We start from the raw sequence: 14,805 nt of genomic DNA on the forward strand, positions 1-14,805 counted from the left end.
TTTTTCCCCCACTGCCCTCAAAACAGGCAGCATCTGTGGGTAGGACTGAATGGGCATATAATTTGGTGGTATATGGAGGGATGTGGGCTGGGCAGGAGTGTAAAAAACAATTTACAGCACTTAAAAAAAAAAAAAAACACCTTTAAACACTTTAACTCATTTATCTTGCATTTCAGGGTCTATTTTATTTGGTGGTGTACAATTTTTCTTATTCCTGCGGATAATTAGCCTAACATAACCAAGTTGATGACACATTATGATATTTCCAGTGAGGCTCCAAGGCGATTTGCTCTCTAAAACATCACAGTTTAGCTGCAAGTTTCCTAGATACAAAGAAAAAGAGCCTCTTTGTAGACTCACAGTTTTGCACCAATGTTCAGCCATAATAATACTGTCAAATTCATCACAGAAGAAGCATATATATTACTTTCTCTGCTGACAGTAGCTTCAGTAGATCTCAATGCAATTCATTCTCAAGGGCATGGGCATGACTGTAAATGTGCCCTAATATTCACAAACTAACTAGTTTCTCAGCTGTAATAGGATGGCCAGATGGACTAAAAGTAGCAAATTCATGTCCTCTCTTTGGGGACTGTGGAGGGCATTCTTACTACATGTCATCCCTGTTGAACTAGGAATAGAAAAGACAGGCTGACAAAAGGGGTACACTAAAAATGTGAGTTACAACTCTTACAAAAAAAAATTTACAAATTCAAAAAAAAAAAAATCACTCCTTGAATGCACTCAACATCACTGATTGATGACACATAACATTTTTGGAGTGTGGAGTTTTTTCATTTCATGTCAAGGTCTGAATCAGACTTCTTGTCAGTGCTGAAGTAACACTGGAATGTACAACTTTAGACTGGCTCTGGGTTGACAGTGGTGCCTAGAATAGATTAAGGTGGAAAAGAAAAAAAAAAAAAAAAACATTTTGAAGTGAAAAATTTTCCTTGGGTACGTAGACAGGAAAATTGCTCCGGAGCTTTACTGACATACGTCAATGTGCACAAAATATTCAGGATTCTTAGGATTCTATTTTGCAAATAGAATATTATGTTCTACCATTGTAATGTTGGTCAGAGATCTGCCCCAAACATACTCCCTAGAGCAATTTTAAACACATAGTAAATCATGGTCAAATGATACTTTGAAATGAATGTAAACAAATGAGACTGGTTGAGAAGAGTGGTAGCCTCTTCCTTGTACCAGTGATATTATTGCAGCTGTCTCTCAAAATTATATTTCCCATAGTTACGTCACTTCCCCCTGTTTGTCATGAAGCCTGAAAGCCTGGAAGTTCACAATCCATTTCCCATCAAATCTGACCCAGTGGCACACAAATCACCAATGGTCTCATTTGTTTATAGCAGATTGTTGTAATAATTTATTGATATAAAAATGATAAATGCACCTTTAATTGTACATTTATGCTAAATGGAAATATACTGCTTGTTAATTGACCCTGATGATTTTGTATAAAAACAACACTTCAGCTCACCACCAAAAAAAAAAAAAAAAAAAAAAAAACATTTCATAGTCAATTTAGCATTTAGTTTAATCAGGGCATTCAGAATGTGAGTTCATCTGCATGCAATTTACTCTGGGAAGACACATCTCTTATTAACATAAAAAGGCATATTAAATCAACACAGACTGTGACGGTGTTGCCCCTGCAGTTCATGTATTACCCACAGACCGCCATTTGATGCATTTCCCCGTGACTCCTGATTGGAATGATAGGTGTGGACATCTTTTATGGGAAGCTCCAAAAACCACGTTTGTCTGTGAGGGCAAAGCAAATCCACTGAAGCTGTGGCAGGTTTTGTCAAGTACCTGAAAGGCTGCAGCAAAAATAGGAGGGTGTAGTACCAGTGAGAACCCACAGCTAGAGTCTGTCTGGCATCAAACACTGCTGAGGTACTGAATACCAATCTGTGGTGCTGCAATTAGCCCAGCAGGCTGACCTCTCTAATCAATGTATATGTGAATGTATCTATTTGTGAGAGACATGTAAAAAGACAAATCCACCATGTGTGAATCGGTATTCCTGTGGAACTTGGAATGAAAAGTTAATCCTTCAACAATCCATTAAGTTTCCCTCCGACATGAGCGCTCAACTCTGAAATCTAGTTCAGAGTTAATTGTAGACTACAGCTTTGGGTTCTCTCTCCAGCCATGGAAAACCGCCAGACCTTGAGTCATCATGGCTTTAACCGCTTTTCACCACTGAAAAAACAAAACAATGTGTTATCATTCAACTCTGTAATGCACAAACACGGCTCTTCAGTAGAGTGCATGTGCGGTGCGAGAATGAATCACTTGTCGGTTTCTGAAATTTGTTGCCGTTTTTTCCAGCCTCCCTCTTTTTGTCTGTGATAGTTACTGACTTGATCTGCAACAAATAAAAGCTACAGAACACCAGAGATAGGTACATGTATAGAAGAATATGAGGCTACAGATAATAGTGATAATGCAAGATGGTTAAGGCTTTCCAAGCAGCAGTACAAGAGAGTAGTACTGTCAAACAGTTTCTACTGTTATTTACACACCTCTACATATTGAACATTAAAAAATTAATATACGTGTTTTAACATAAATCACACTATGGGTCACTCCAAGTCCGAAAAAAGGGGTATATACTCCAATGATCCTGAAAACCGATTCATTCAGTTAGATAAGTCAACAAATGATTGTTTTTGCAATTCTTAATAAGAATGATAAATACAATTTAGAACTTATTTGCCCAGTCATTTCTCAAATTTTCATGCATGACCTCATATAAGAGGTTTTTCACTGTTGTTGAAAATTACTGGTCAAGCCATTTCAACTGAGCATTACTGATAAACACTGATTACGCTGGTAAAATAAACAAGATGCATACATGTAGGGTTAATATGAATTTGTTTATTTGTGCAAATGACACTGATGATAATTGATATTCTGCTTTTTTTCCTCTTTCTGATTTACAAGTAGGTTATACATACAATACATGACAGAGAGGGAGGGACAGGAATAAGTAGTTGCTGCATCCACCAAATCAACACAATACTAACAGCTAAGAAATAAAGAGATTAGCAGACACTGTTGAAAGCTGCAGCAACCAATGTAAAAATTTCACACACACTCTCACACATGCCATCAAGCGCTCAGTATGGCAGCTCAATCAACTACCATGCAATTTCCAGAGGAGTCACTGCACAGCCACCACAAACAGATCAACTCAAAGGGTGGGACTGCTCCATCAGTAACCAGCTTTGCCGGCAATATTGATAAATTACCAGCCAGCAATAACACGGATCAGCAAAGCTATGACGATCTCAGACACTGGAGCTAAGCAGCGTAGATAGTATGAAGCCACATCCACAACCTTGCTTTGTCTTTGTTCCACACAGAGAAAATGACCTGGACACCTGGCTTAATGGTACAAACATGGACCTATGCTAAAACTTGCACAGATATGCTCTACTTTACTCCCTTTGAACACACCTGTCCACTGGGCAGAAGACGGCGGCCAGAAATAAATCGACAAAAGAATTAAGAGGCCAAAACAGACATGTCAAGACAAACATGATGTACTTAGAGAGGCAGAGGTTGAGGGATAAAACCGTCAAGTCATATTCGAAAATAAGTGAGTCCACACAGCTTGACAAGAGGCAGGCAGCTAATGCTCCACCATTCGCAACAGAAACCCTATTGATTTTTCAAAAGGTCATGCAAAATACTGCATGATTATCAACTGAACTGTGAGGAGCCAAAACAGTTTCCACCACAACAGTTTGACAGGGGTGAAAAAATGGCCCTTCTTTTAAGATTCATGCATTTCTAAGAGGAACAATGTTATCTGTGCCATTTCTGCAGGACTGTAACTCACATGAGCTTCCACTGAACCATCTACACCTGGTAAGGCTTCCCCCTAGATGTCCTGAAGAACAGCTTATTGTTTGGCTATTACAAGACTTATTGCAAATTCAGGAGAGGCATCTATGCCCTTAAACATGACCGACTGATCACTGTGACACTTTACATTCTGCAAACACCAGAACCAAATATGTTCTTTTCAATATGAGGGGATGAACAAGTGAAGGGCAGAGATGTATGACCCAGTGGACAGACAGACAGAAGGGCTATGAGCGATGCAGTGACAGGCCAGGATAAGTTCACCTGTTTATTAAAACCTGGCGGTGAACTGAATTATCTGTCCGTTTTCTCAGTACAGAGAGTGCCTCTGGAGGACAAAAATGGTCAAGTAGAAATTCACAAAGGAATGACGCCAAAGACTTTGGAAGTGTGAGGACAAGAATATAAGTGCAGTATTGTTGATGCACCAGTTTGTCAAAATGTAACATTTCAAAACTTGCTCTAGCAAAACATGAAATGGTCCTGGGAGGCAGGGAGGAGAAAACTGATTGGGAAAATAAACGTTAAGAAAGGAGGAGGGATAGGGAAAGCACTGAAGAGAAGGTAGATAGCTCTCTGAAGCATAATCACATCACATTTTTTTTAACCCTGGCCTACTGGATGGGATACCTTGGGGTGTGTGTGTGTGTGTGTGTGTGTGTGTGTGTGTTTCTCCAACTGTGTGCGGTTATATATTCACAATCTAGTTATATATCTAGAGTTTGACCCCCAAACCCTTCCCAATTGCTGTGGTTTTAAAGAACAAGGCCCTCATAGGCGGGGCCCTCAGACTCGGGGGACTCCCTCTGTAGGCGAAGATGCTCCAGTGTGTTATGGAAGTGTTTGTTGATCTGCTCGGTCTCCTCGCTAGCCTCCAAGTTGGGAAGATCCTCCCTGATCTTCTGGATCAGCTGGTTCAACACCTGAACTGTCACCTAAAAGGGCGGAGCATAAGAGAAAGGGTTAAAAAGGACAATTCCTGTTTATCAGATGATATTTAAAACTGCCCTAAGATTATATTTACATCATGTAGGAATAAGTATTATTACGAGATCGAAGTAGTTTGAAACTGTCAGAGCTGTTTTTTGCCTGCCTTTGGCAGAATTTTAAGAGATCATGATCACCAAAGGACTTTTTTGCAAAATAATTCATTTAATTGGTTTTATCTGAAATAAATACAATTCCCTGCATGTCACAACAGGTAGCTCCTTGCTTTTGCCATCAGAATTTAGAAAGTCAAAGAAATCCTACTGAAAACTGAGGTGAACAGTATTTTTTAGTAAAGAAGCTCATATGTACTGTCCTCCTATATGAGCTGACTGCAACATTAAACAGAAGAATAGTCAAAAGAGCTACGTATAACATGAATTACTGGCTTGCTGCTATGGTAATAGGCACAGAATTTAAAAGAAGCATAATTTCACCATCAGTGATAGTTCAATAGTTAGATAGTAGTAGTGGTAGTAGTAGATAAATAATAGCTAAATAGTTAAAAGGCTGTGATTTGTTTCACAGTTCTTGGTCAAAACACTGTAAACCGTTTTGTGCAAGATGTATGTGCAGTTATGAGCTTTATGACTTTATGGCTGTTTTACAATAAGCAGTGGATAAATTCACTTTCACTTTTTTAAATCTACTCTCAGCAGAGAGCCTTCTAAAAGTCATATGAAAGAGTGAATTGTCCCTGACATATTTCTGCTAATTCATACTACAGTGTTTGTACAATAACGTTGCTGTCCTCGAGCAGGATGTAAAACTCAAAGATAATAAAACCTCAACACTGTAGATGAAACCCTTCAAAGATTTCTATTTTTCTTTGGCAGTATTCAGAGGAGTAAAACATCTGAAGAATGATCCAGAACTATATGGCAAATAAATCACTTCACCCACAAGAAAAGAAAAGTATGGCCTGAAGAAAAACTGCTGCAAAATACAAGGAGTAGAGAAGATAGTTTAAAAAAAAAAAAAAAAAGTCAGATGGTGTGTTCTGAACTGCCTGCTACTGGCAGCGCAGCCATGAAACACCACACACACACATGCACACACACACGCACACACACACACACGCACGCGCACGCACACGCACACACACACACACACACACACACACGCACACACACGCACACACACACACACACGCACACACACACGCACACACACACACGCACACACACACACACACACACGCGCACACACACACACACACACACACACACATTTAGTGTGGTGAGGCAGATGGCTGAGATATGTGGGAGGATGGGTGACAGTTGCAAAGCCGTCAAGAAGGAATGTGAATACAACCAGGAAAAAAACAAAATCGAATAACATTTGGATGCAGGGCTGACGGCTGTGCCTCAGCAAATTTCTAACTTGGTCTCCCGCGACAGCTCTTGGATTTTGACAGCCCGGTCACATGCATATGTGTGTAAATTTTTGTGACCTCAGTGTGTGTTTTAAAAGAAATATTTGCACATCCAAACAACACGGAGGCAAGTGCATAGGAGAAGGAGCTAAAATCAAATTAGAGAGGTTCTTGCACACTGCTCTTGTATGGCATTACAGAAAATCTGATGGCAAACAATCTGACGAAGGGACAGAAACAATTTGATGAATGTATGGTGATGCCATGTAATACTCAAGTTCTGGATTCTAATCTGATTTTGTAGTGGCTAAAGTGTGTTCAGGTTGGTAGAATCAGTGCCTTTGACAGTTGGAAGCGGCATTAAACCTGCAGTAGGTGATTTACCATGTTAGAAAATAGCAAGAGACGAATCTGTCTGAATTTTGAGTACGTCAACACTGAGCCAACTTTGTTTGGTGGCATCATTAAATTAAATGTATTTTTCTCAGTGTCTGGTGGGGGTGAAGCTAAGGAAGGGATTCAGCTGTCAGTAGTGTGCAGCTTTCACTGGATGGAGCACTGGTAATGACTGAGTTTGTGTTTCACCCTGAAATTTTCATTCATTACTTTTTGTGTGGAGCAGATTTCCCACCAGTGACCACACAAACAGAGAATTTTGGCAAATTGAGAGAATCAACAGCATCTCAATCAGTGGGGATGGCTGCAGCCCCACTTTGTGATTTAGGCTTATGATACAGGTGGGTTTTTACATATTATTCCTGTCTAATGCGCCTTTAATAATCTGAATAGATCAACATTTGGCCTTTACTATCTCCGCTTCAAAAGGCTCCAGAAATTGAACTAGTTTGTCTGCATGTCAGGGATGAAAAGCTGCTAAGACACTGAGACATCACACCTGTGTACAACATTTGTCGTGGGAAATATTCCTTCTCACATTTAACACCTTGTTTGTCATGTATAGAATTTAGAAAATACTCCCATTATTACATCTTGGCACAAAATATTGTCTATCAGCGGTTTCTATTCATTAATACAAGGAATCAAAGACCCATACCAACCAAACCCTAAACTCAAGTTATGTTTATACACGTAGGCTAAACTGAAAATAAGTGGAGCTGTTGTTTATGGAGGACTAAAAGGGACAGAATGAAATAAATAAAAACATCTTCAAATAAATACTTAAAAGTGTCATTAATTAATTAAAATGGGAATTGAATAAATAAATGTGTCATTACATGTGTCATTAATTCATTAAAATACCAGTTCATTTAATGTAAAAACATATATATAATTATTTCATTATTTATTTAATTATTTCATGGACCGGTGTTGCAGTGCTTCATGAATTAATTTTTCTGTCAAACTCACCCATCAAAGTAAGTGGGCGGATCCTAACACCTGATTGGTTACCCAGCACAGCAAGTCAAGACAGATCGACTTCAGATAATCGATTGATGCAGAGCAAGTAAACATATTCTAGAGTGAAAGTTTTTAACTGTTTTGCTTAACCCAGACGCTCAGGTTGCATAACCTACAGCCGAGAGACTTTACTAAACATCAGGTAAAGCATGCTGCAAGAACTGAGGCACTCTGCTTTGATGTGGACACACTACGCCAGCACGGGATTTTACCGGCGTCTACACCGGCTGTCACCAGGGAGAGGAGGGAGCGCAAGCGGTGCAAACGTAAACAAATGAGGAGGAAGAGAGCCGGGATCCACGCTAGGCTAGAGGCTACAGGCTAAAGGCTAAAGGCTAACCCCTCCAGACCAGCAGGACCGTGGCTCTTGCTCTCTAATGTTCGCTCCCTCGACAACAAGCTGGACGAGCTACGCTTGCTAAGAGACACCCGCAGGAGAGAGACTGCTGTGTGCTTGCTTTTGCGGAGACATGGCTCCATGGAAACATCCCATCCCTGCAGGAGTAGAGCACTGAACACTGTCAGAGACCCCTCTCACCCGCTCCACAAATACTTTGAGCTGCTGCCATCAGGCAAACGGTGAAAAGCAAAACCGCTAGAATGAGCAACAGCTTCCTCCAGAAAGCTGTTAGACTTTTAAACTGCTGACTTTACCATCACTTGGGGATCCCAAGTGAATAACTCTATCTCATTTTGTGTGCACTACTGCTGTATGTGTAGCTTAATGACAATAAAGCTTGATTTGATTTGATTTGATTTGATTTGATTTGATATTCTGACACACTTGGTGGCGCAACCTTTACTCGGTTCAAGCAAATGGGGGATTTGCAGGAGCAAATGTTACTGCGGTGCGCGATGCGTGCTAGATAGGTGCAGCCACAAAATGTCGAGAAGTTGCCCAGAACTACTCAGAGAAGCAGTAACTTTAACTGGAGAGGCTCTCAGCAAAACTCCTCCGGCTCCGGCAGACTTCCAGGCTTCAGACCTAAGCAATCGATTAGGCTAGATTTGCGTTAGTCCCGCCCACTGACTTTGATGGGTGAGTTTGACAGATAAAATTAATTCATGAAGCACTGCAACACAGGTCCATGAAATAATTAAATAAATAATGAAATAATTCTATATATGTTTTTACATTAAATGAACTGGTATTTTAATGAATTAATGACACATTTAATGACACATTTATTTATTTAATTCCCATTTTAATTAATTAATGACACTTTTAAGTATTTATTTAAAGATGTATTTATTTATTTCATTCTGTCCCTTTTAGTCCTCCATAGTTGTTGAGGGAAATGAATTAAAAAGATAGTTTGAGTGAAAAACATTTCATGGGATAAGTGCCACTTGAGTGGTGTAGATGGAGAAACTGGGGGAAATCATTCTAGTAGCACACAGCGAGGGAAAAGGGCTATTTATGGATTCTCACCGCATCATTTTCCCTCTCATAGAAGCACACGTATCTGTTGAGGATCTCAATGAAGAGCTGGACCTGCAGCGATGGGTCCATGCACTGGTTGGCAATCTTTAGTGCTTTCTTCAGACACTCCATCACACGCTTACCATCACGAATCTGAAGACATAAAATCAGACCATTGGCAATTATGAAACCTAGACACATAGTTTTAAATGCACCAAAACAGTTGCAATAGATACTGATAGATCATTAGGGAGATCTAGCAATGTCATATCTTTCATGAACAGAAGACAGAAGACTGTTGCCACCCATTATCTTTAACTTACATTTGAATTACAGGCGAGATGATGGCTATAATTTTGCAACGGTGTAACGACTGAAAATGAAACAAACTTCCAAACAACAAGCAGCTATTGATTTATTACTGATTGTATGGTTCTGTGTTATTATATATGACTCAATGGATCCATATGGCCTTTCTGAGCTGAAGGAAACACAGCTGCAGTACGTGTGTCTCCTGTCAGGAAACCTCGAGTGTCTGTCAGAACAGTGACATTTCAGCCTTATTAATTTCTCCTGGTGCAGTCAGGACTTAATCACCTTGGCAACACAATGCATATATGTATGCATATTCTGACTGAATTCATTAGTAACTAACCCCAACACCAAGATTTGGGTCAATTTACTTCCAATTCAGTCAGTTAAAGGGTAATTCCAGTAGTTTTCAACCCCCACATTCTGGGTTCCAAATGACTAATAGGGTCAAAAATTTGGTCAAGTATTGAGATTGCTTCAGCTGGCAGCCGCGAAACAGGCTGCAATGTAATAAAACACAAAATTTGCATTGTCAAATCAAGTCCACTGAAAGTACATGTTTTTGCCACTGACAGATTCAGATTGTTGCTTAAAGTGTCTGACAACATTAGGTCAATTTTTGTTTGGGAATCGCACCAGCCAAACAACTCGCCACAAGAACGGCCATTTTACAAAAAACATTATATCTAATAGTGGGTTACTGAAAGCTTTAAATTTAAACTTTTGTCTATGTTTGAACTGTTTCAGTTGCATTTTGTTAACTTTGGAAATACAAAGTCAGACTTGGTGAGAATAAATACTCAGGCTAGTCTAGGTTCAAACTTAAATCTAACTAGCAGGTAATAACAGGCTTACTTACTCCTGTCTTGAAAAATAAATTGTAATGCCAAACTGTAGTTTGAATCAGTCTAAAAAGACGTGTATTATGTCCCCAGTTTAACTAGACTGGAGCAAGAACAGCAACATAGTGGGGAGTAAATCCACCTAACTGAACTGACCAACTTTTTAATGTGCAGAGTAGTTTATTTATTCACTTTTTCCATTTCTATTCCCAAACTGAGGCCATAGTTTACCCATATTTTTAGATACCACCACTGCAGGTTAGAAAATAAGACTATTAGCACATACCTCTTCACCATTTTTGTCGGTGCTGCGACCGGACCAGAAGAGGTGGGCGCAGATGCTGACAGCTCGGCATTGGTCAGGCTTCTTCAGCAGCTTAGAGGCAGCCAGCGCACACTGAGTCCTCAGTGGCTCGTGATTTTCCTCACTGAAACATCTCATTCGCTCAAAAGTCCCAATGATGAGCGTGATGGCTGCCAACTGGGCTTTCGAGTCACTGATCTCATCCTCGTACAAAGAGAAGGCCTGGTGAGGGGGATAAGTTGGAGGGCAGGCAAAGTGGTAAGTATAGGTTTATATTTAAATAAATAAATAAATAAATAAAACCAAAGGGGTGGGGTAGGAGGAGGTGAGAAGGAGGGAGCCTGAGAGCTAAATTGAGAGATGCATGTTTTTTTCACACTGCAACACATCTCCCTAATATCAGCGATGTGTAAAAGCAAAGATAAAAGCTTTTGAAGAACCACCAATCCCATCTCTATGTGTCAAACGCCTTTCAAATCTCTTTGGTGTAAAAAAGAAAAATCAATAAAAGTCACCCACCACATTGTATCAGACAGATGCCTGACTGGCTGCCTGTAGGCCTGCTCTAGACAAAGCAGTGGCATCGAAACTTCTTGGATGGGTAACAAGCCATTTAATATTTGAGATGTTTTTCCATGTAATGACATAGAGCAGTTGTCAGGCTGCCAAAAAAAACAGCCAAAAAATGTATTCTGCTTGTCTCTTACTCAATGTTTCACACAATACCTGATCCCTTAGACAAAGAGGCACTAACAAAACATATGGCCACATATCAGTCCTCTAGGATTTAGAAAATTTGTGACTGAAATAATTAGTTAAAATTCAATCAAAAGCCTTAAAATTTGCTAGAGTGTGCAATTTTGTCCAATCACTGGAGTATTCCTGCCATGGGATGCATTTCTGAGTGCATCCTATGGAAGGATGCCCCCAGGCTATTATAATATATAAATAAGGGCACTGAACCAGTCAGTTGTGGACCTGGATGAGTTACTTTTATAAATACATCATCCTTTGCAGTGACTGGTTGTTGCCTTACACAGGAGATCGACTGTACCAAATCAAGTCATTCAAAGAATCGACAGTTTGACTAAACTCAATACCTGTGACATGAACTCATAGGCCACGGTCTCATGGTTTTCAAATCCTATCTCGCCTGCAGCCAATGCCCCCTGGAGGAAGAGCCGGAGAGGCAGCTCAGCAAGCTCTGCTTTGATTAGCGCACTGATGGTCTGATGAGCGAACGAGAAGATCTTCTGACATTTCTTCTCCCACTTGTCATCCTAAAAGGGGTGGTTTCAGACACATAGGACAGAGAATTTGATACTGAGAACACTATGTATGATACTGCATAGAGAAAAGGTATAATTTGTAGGATAAATGCACAGAGATGGTGTGTACCGATGAGGAGTTTTCCTTGTATCTGAAGGCCAGCTGGTAGGCAGCAAAGACCAGTGGAGGGAGTGTGTAGCGGATCCTTTGGTTCCCACCGGCGCCAAAGTGTTTCCGGGCTGTATTGAGAATCTGGTGACCATAAAAAAATAATCTTAGGGAAAACTTTTTTCAGTATACTCAAAATCCAACATGGTGTACAATGATGGTCCTGCAGGCAAATTTGTATGATAGCTGATATGCGCAGTTGCAACTGTAGCACCTTCTTTGGGGCACTGAGTGTAAATTTAAAAATGCTTGAATGCAGTACTGGCAGATTTCATCAAAATCCTATGACTTGTGTCTGAGCAATTTTATATGAGGAACTAACAAACTGATGAGGGGAAGCCAATCACATTTCCTGTGGTAGACATAAAAAATATCCTGCCATGTCTGCCCTCATCTACCCCGTTTTACACTTCCTCTTATGTTCAGCCCTTAGCCATTAACACGGCATCATAACAGCTACCAACTGCATTTGGTTTGAATTTTGAAAGAAATGTACATGTTACTAAAAACCTAAACTTAGTAATCATACATAAACATACAGACAACCATGGAAAAAACTAAATCTGGTTGAGGAGAATTCTTACCAAGTACTGCTGGTCAGGGTCTTCAGAATGGAGCAAATGAATGAAACGACCCACAAGGCTCTGCTCCTCAGCAAAGTCCTCAGGGTCTGGGTCTTCAGCTGGCTGGTCAGGCTGGTCCTGGATCAGTGTCGACACCAGGTTCAGGATGGCATCCACCTAGAGAATCCAGCAGAAGGGGAGGAGAGGAGTGGAGTTTATGCTTTTATACTTTTTATATTTATTTTTGTCTGTTTTTAAGAGCTGCACTGAGGAAAATTCCTATCAACTGTCACTATGCATGGCAATAAAGTATTATATTTGTATACTGATTTGCTGCTGTGTCAAACATAATGCTGGAAAAGAAATTCTAATGCATCAAGAAGGAACACAGGGATAATTTGATTTAATATACGCCCTTGCCTTCTTTGTTTGGGACAACAGGTTGCTGAGCCTCTGGCCTGGATAGGGGTTTAAGGATACTTCGATAGGTATAGTCACACTGATGCTAAATCCAGGCCGTCCAGACAACTGCACTGAACATTAGACCATCCTCTCTTGTTGCATCTACTGGACTACTTTCAATTGGTTGTTTACTATGTTGATGATCTAGGAATTTAAGCGTGTTCCACTTTTGAAGTCACTGTAAGTCAGCCTAGGTAAGACAAATGGCTAAACGCTCTAAACCTAAAATGCATAGATGCTCGTGTGGGTATATCTGCAAATGATCAAACCTGTTCCTGTGCCACGATGGTGGTGTTGTAGTCCAGTGTGTTACTCAGAACATAGCAACTCATGCTCTTGCGAGACTCATAGTCGAAGTACTCAAAGAGCGGTGGGAAGTGCTTAAGCTGCAGCACCGTCAGGATGTTGTTGTAGGTGTCCACTGGTATCTTCAGCAGTCTGGTCAGCTCTTTGGACACTGCACTGCTGGTTGCAATGCTGAAGGACGTTAAAAAAAAAAAAAAAAAAAAAAAAAAGGGAGGGCATTGTGAGTCCATGGAAACTGAACAGAAGCAGTGAGGTGAAGAGACATTAATCTGAAGGCCAATCTGCACCATACATGCCAAGTATTCACTTTTTGTGAACATGAAAGGGAGTGAATTGGTCTAAGTTAACCTTGACCTCTAAGTGATCATTTTATATGCACTTATACAACCGTTACATGGTATGGTCCTTAAGTAACTAAACACACTACACCTCTAAACTCATGTCAGGACTTCCAGGGCTTACTGTTCCAAGTTGAGCTTGTTGAAGATCTCCACGGTGCTCTCCAGGACCTTATCTACATAGTCAACACGGTCAGGGTAGCACTTCATGGCTAGGTTGATGAGAGAGACCTGGAGAGAGACCACGTCCTCCGATGGCATGTCCTGGCGAGACTGGAGGAGGAAACCACAGGATGAGAGCTCCCAACATGTGGAAAAAAAACGTTGTTTCAGCTTTGATAATCAGCTTTGCCTTCATCAAGCAAAAGTTATTTCTGCCTGATGAAGTTCTGACTGACTGAAACAACAGTAACAGTTGCAACAGTTTCTTTTGCAAGTATTGGCAGTGTGTGGGATCTTTCTGTTTTTCCTTCATTTCCTTGCTTGATTTTTATCCTACACACGTTGGAAGAACTCTTACCCTCACTATTTACAAACTTTAATAATTTTGAAATTTTTGTTCTGTAGCTGCTGATAGCCAATTTTGTGCAAATAATTATTACTTTTAACTTTTATTATTTACCTATTGATTTTTTTATTTTATTGTTTACAGGAAGACTGCACACGTTAAAAAAAATTAGAGTCACATAATTCAAAAAGTACAAGTATTTTTCCTAGATTTTCATTTTTGTATATGAGTGTAGGCGCATCCCTTAAAGGTTGTTGTTATTGGGTTTACTCTGCTTGAACATGCTCAGCGCTGCCCACCTTCCTACTGCGCACCTTATATTTCCTTCCATGATATTTTGCCTTACACAAAACACAAAGGAACACATTCATGCATACTTGTGTGGAATTCGGTCAAAATGTTTTCAAAATGGTGGCTACAATATGACAAACTGTTACACCTGTTTAACCCTATAGCTAATCTTTGCCATTCTCATTTAATAAGTGATAAGACACAGTAAAAACACACCTAAAAGGTAGCAAGTTGTTAAGCAATTGGCTACAATGGTAACACAAAGACAACACTAACATTTTTAATGTGCTGTATTTCTTTAAATGAATGTATGTATATATGTACAGTGTTGTGAAAAG

General features: G+C 40.0%; 1 protein-coding gene across 4 annotated transcripts in view; it reads right to left on the minus strand.

The window, feature by feature from the left end:
* Positions 1–2,887: 2,887 nt before the first annotated feature.
* Positions 2,888–14,805, minus strand: part of vps35 (VPS35 retromer complex component) — a 29,589-nt gene continuing 17,671 nt past the window's right edge. For all 4 annotated transcript variants that reach the window (XM_030078988.1, XM_030078970.1, XM_030078961.1 and 1 more), the window contains 8 exons: positions 13,793–13,941; positions 13,294–13,501; positions 12,584–12,739; positions 11,961–12,083; positions 11,663–11,842; positions 10,545–10,784; positions 9,114–9,257; positions 2,888–4,835 (listed from right to left, as the gene is read on the minus strand). In XM_030078988.1, the coding sequence (XP_029934848.1) occupies positions 4,656–4,835; positions 9,114–9,257; positions 10,545–10,784; positions 11,663–11,842; positions 11,961–12,083; positions 12,584–12,739; positions 13,294–13,501; positions 13,793–13,941 (1,380 nt within the window). In that variant the 3' untranslated portion in view covers positions 2,888–4,655. The remainder of the gene's footprint in view (positions 4,836–9,113; positions 9,258–10,544; positions 10,785–11,662; positions 11,843–11,960; positions 12,084–12,583; positions 12,740–13,293; positions 13,502–13,792; positions 13,942–14,805) is intronic.

This window comes from Myripristis murdjan, chromosome 3, assembly GCF_902150065.1.
Source record: "Myripristis murdjan chromosome 3, fMyrMur1.1, whole genome shotgun sequence".
In the NCBI taxonomy this organism is placed as follows: Eukaryota; Metazoa; Chordata; class Actinopteri; order Holocentriformes; family Holocentridae; genus Myripristis; species Myripristis murdjan.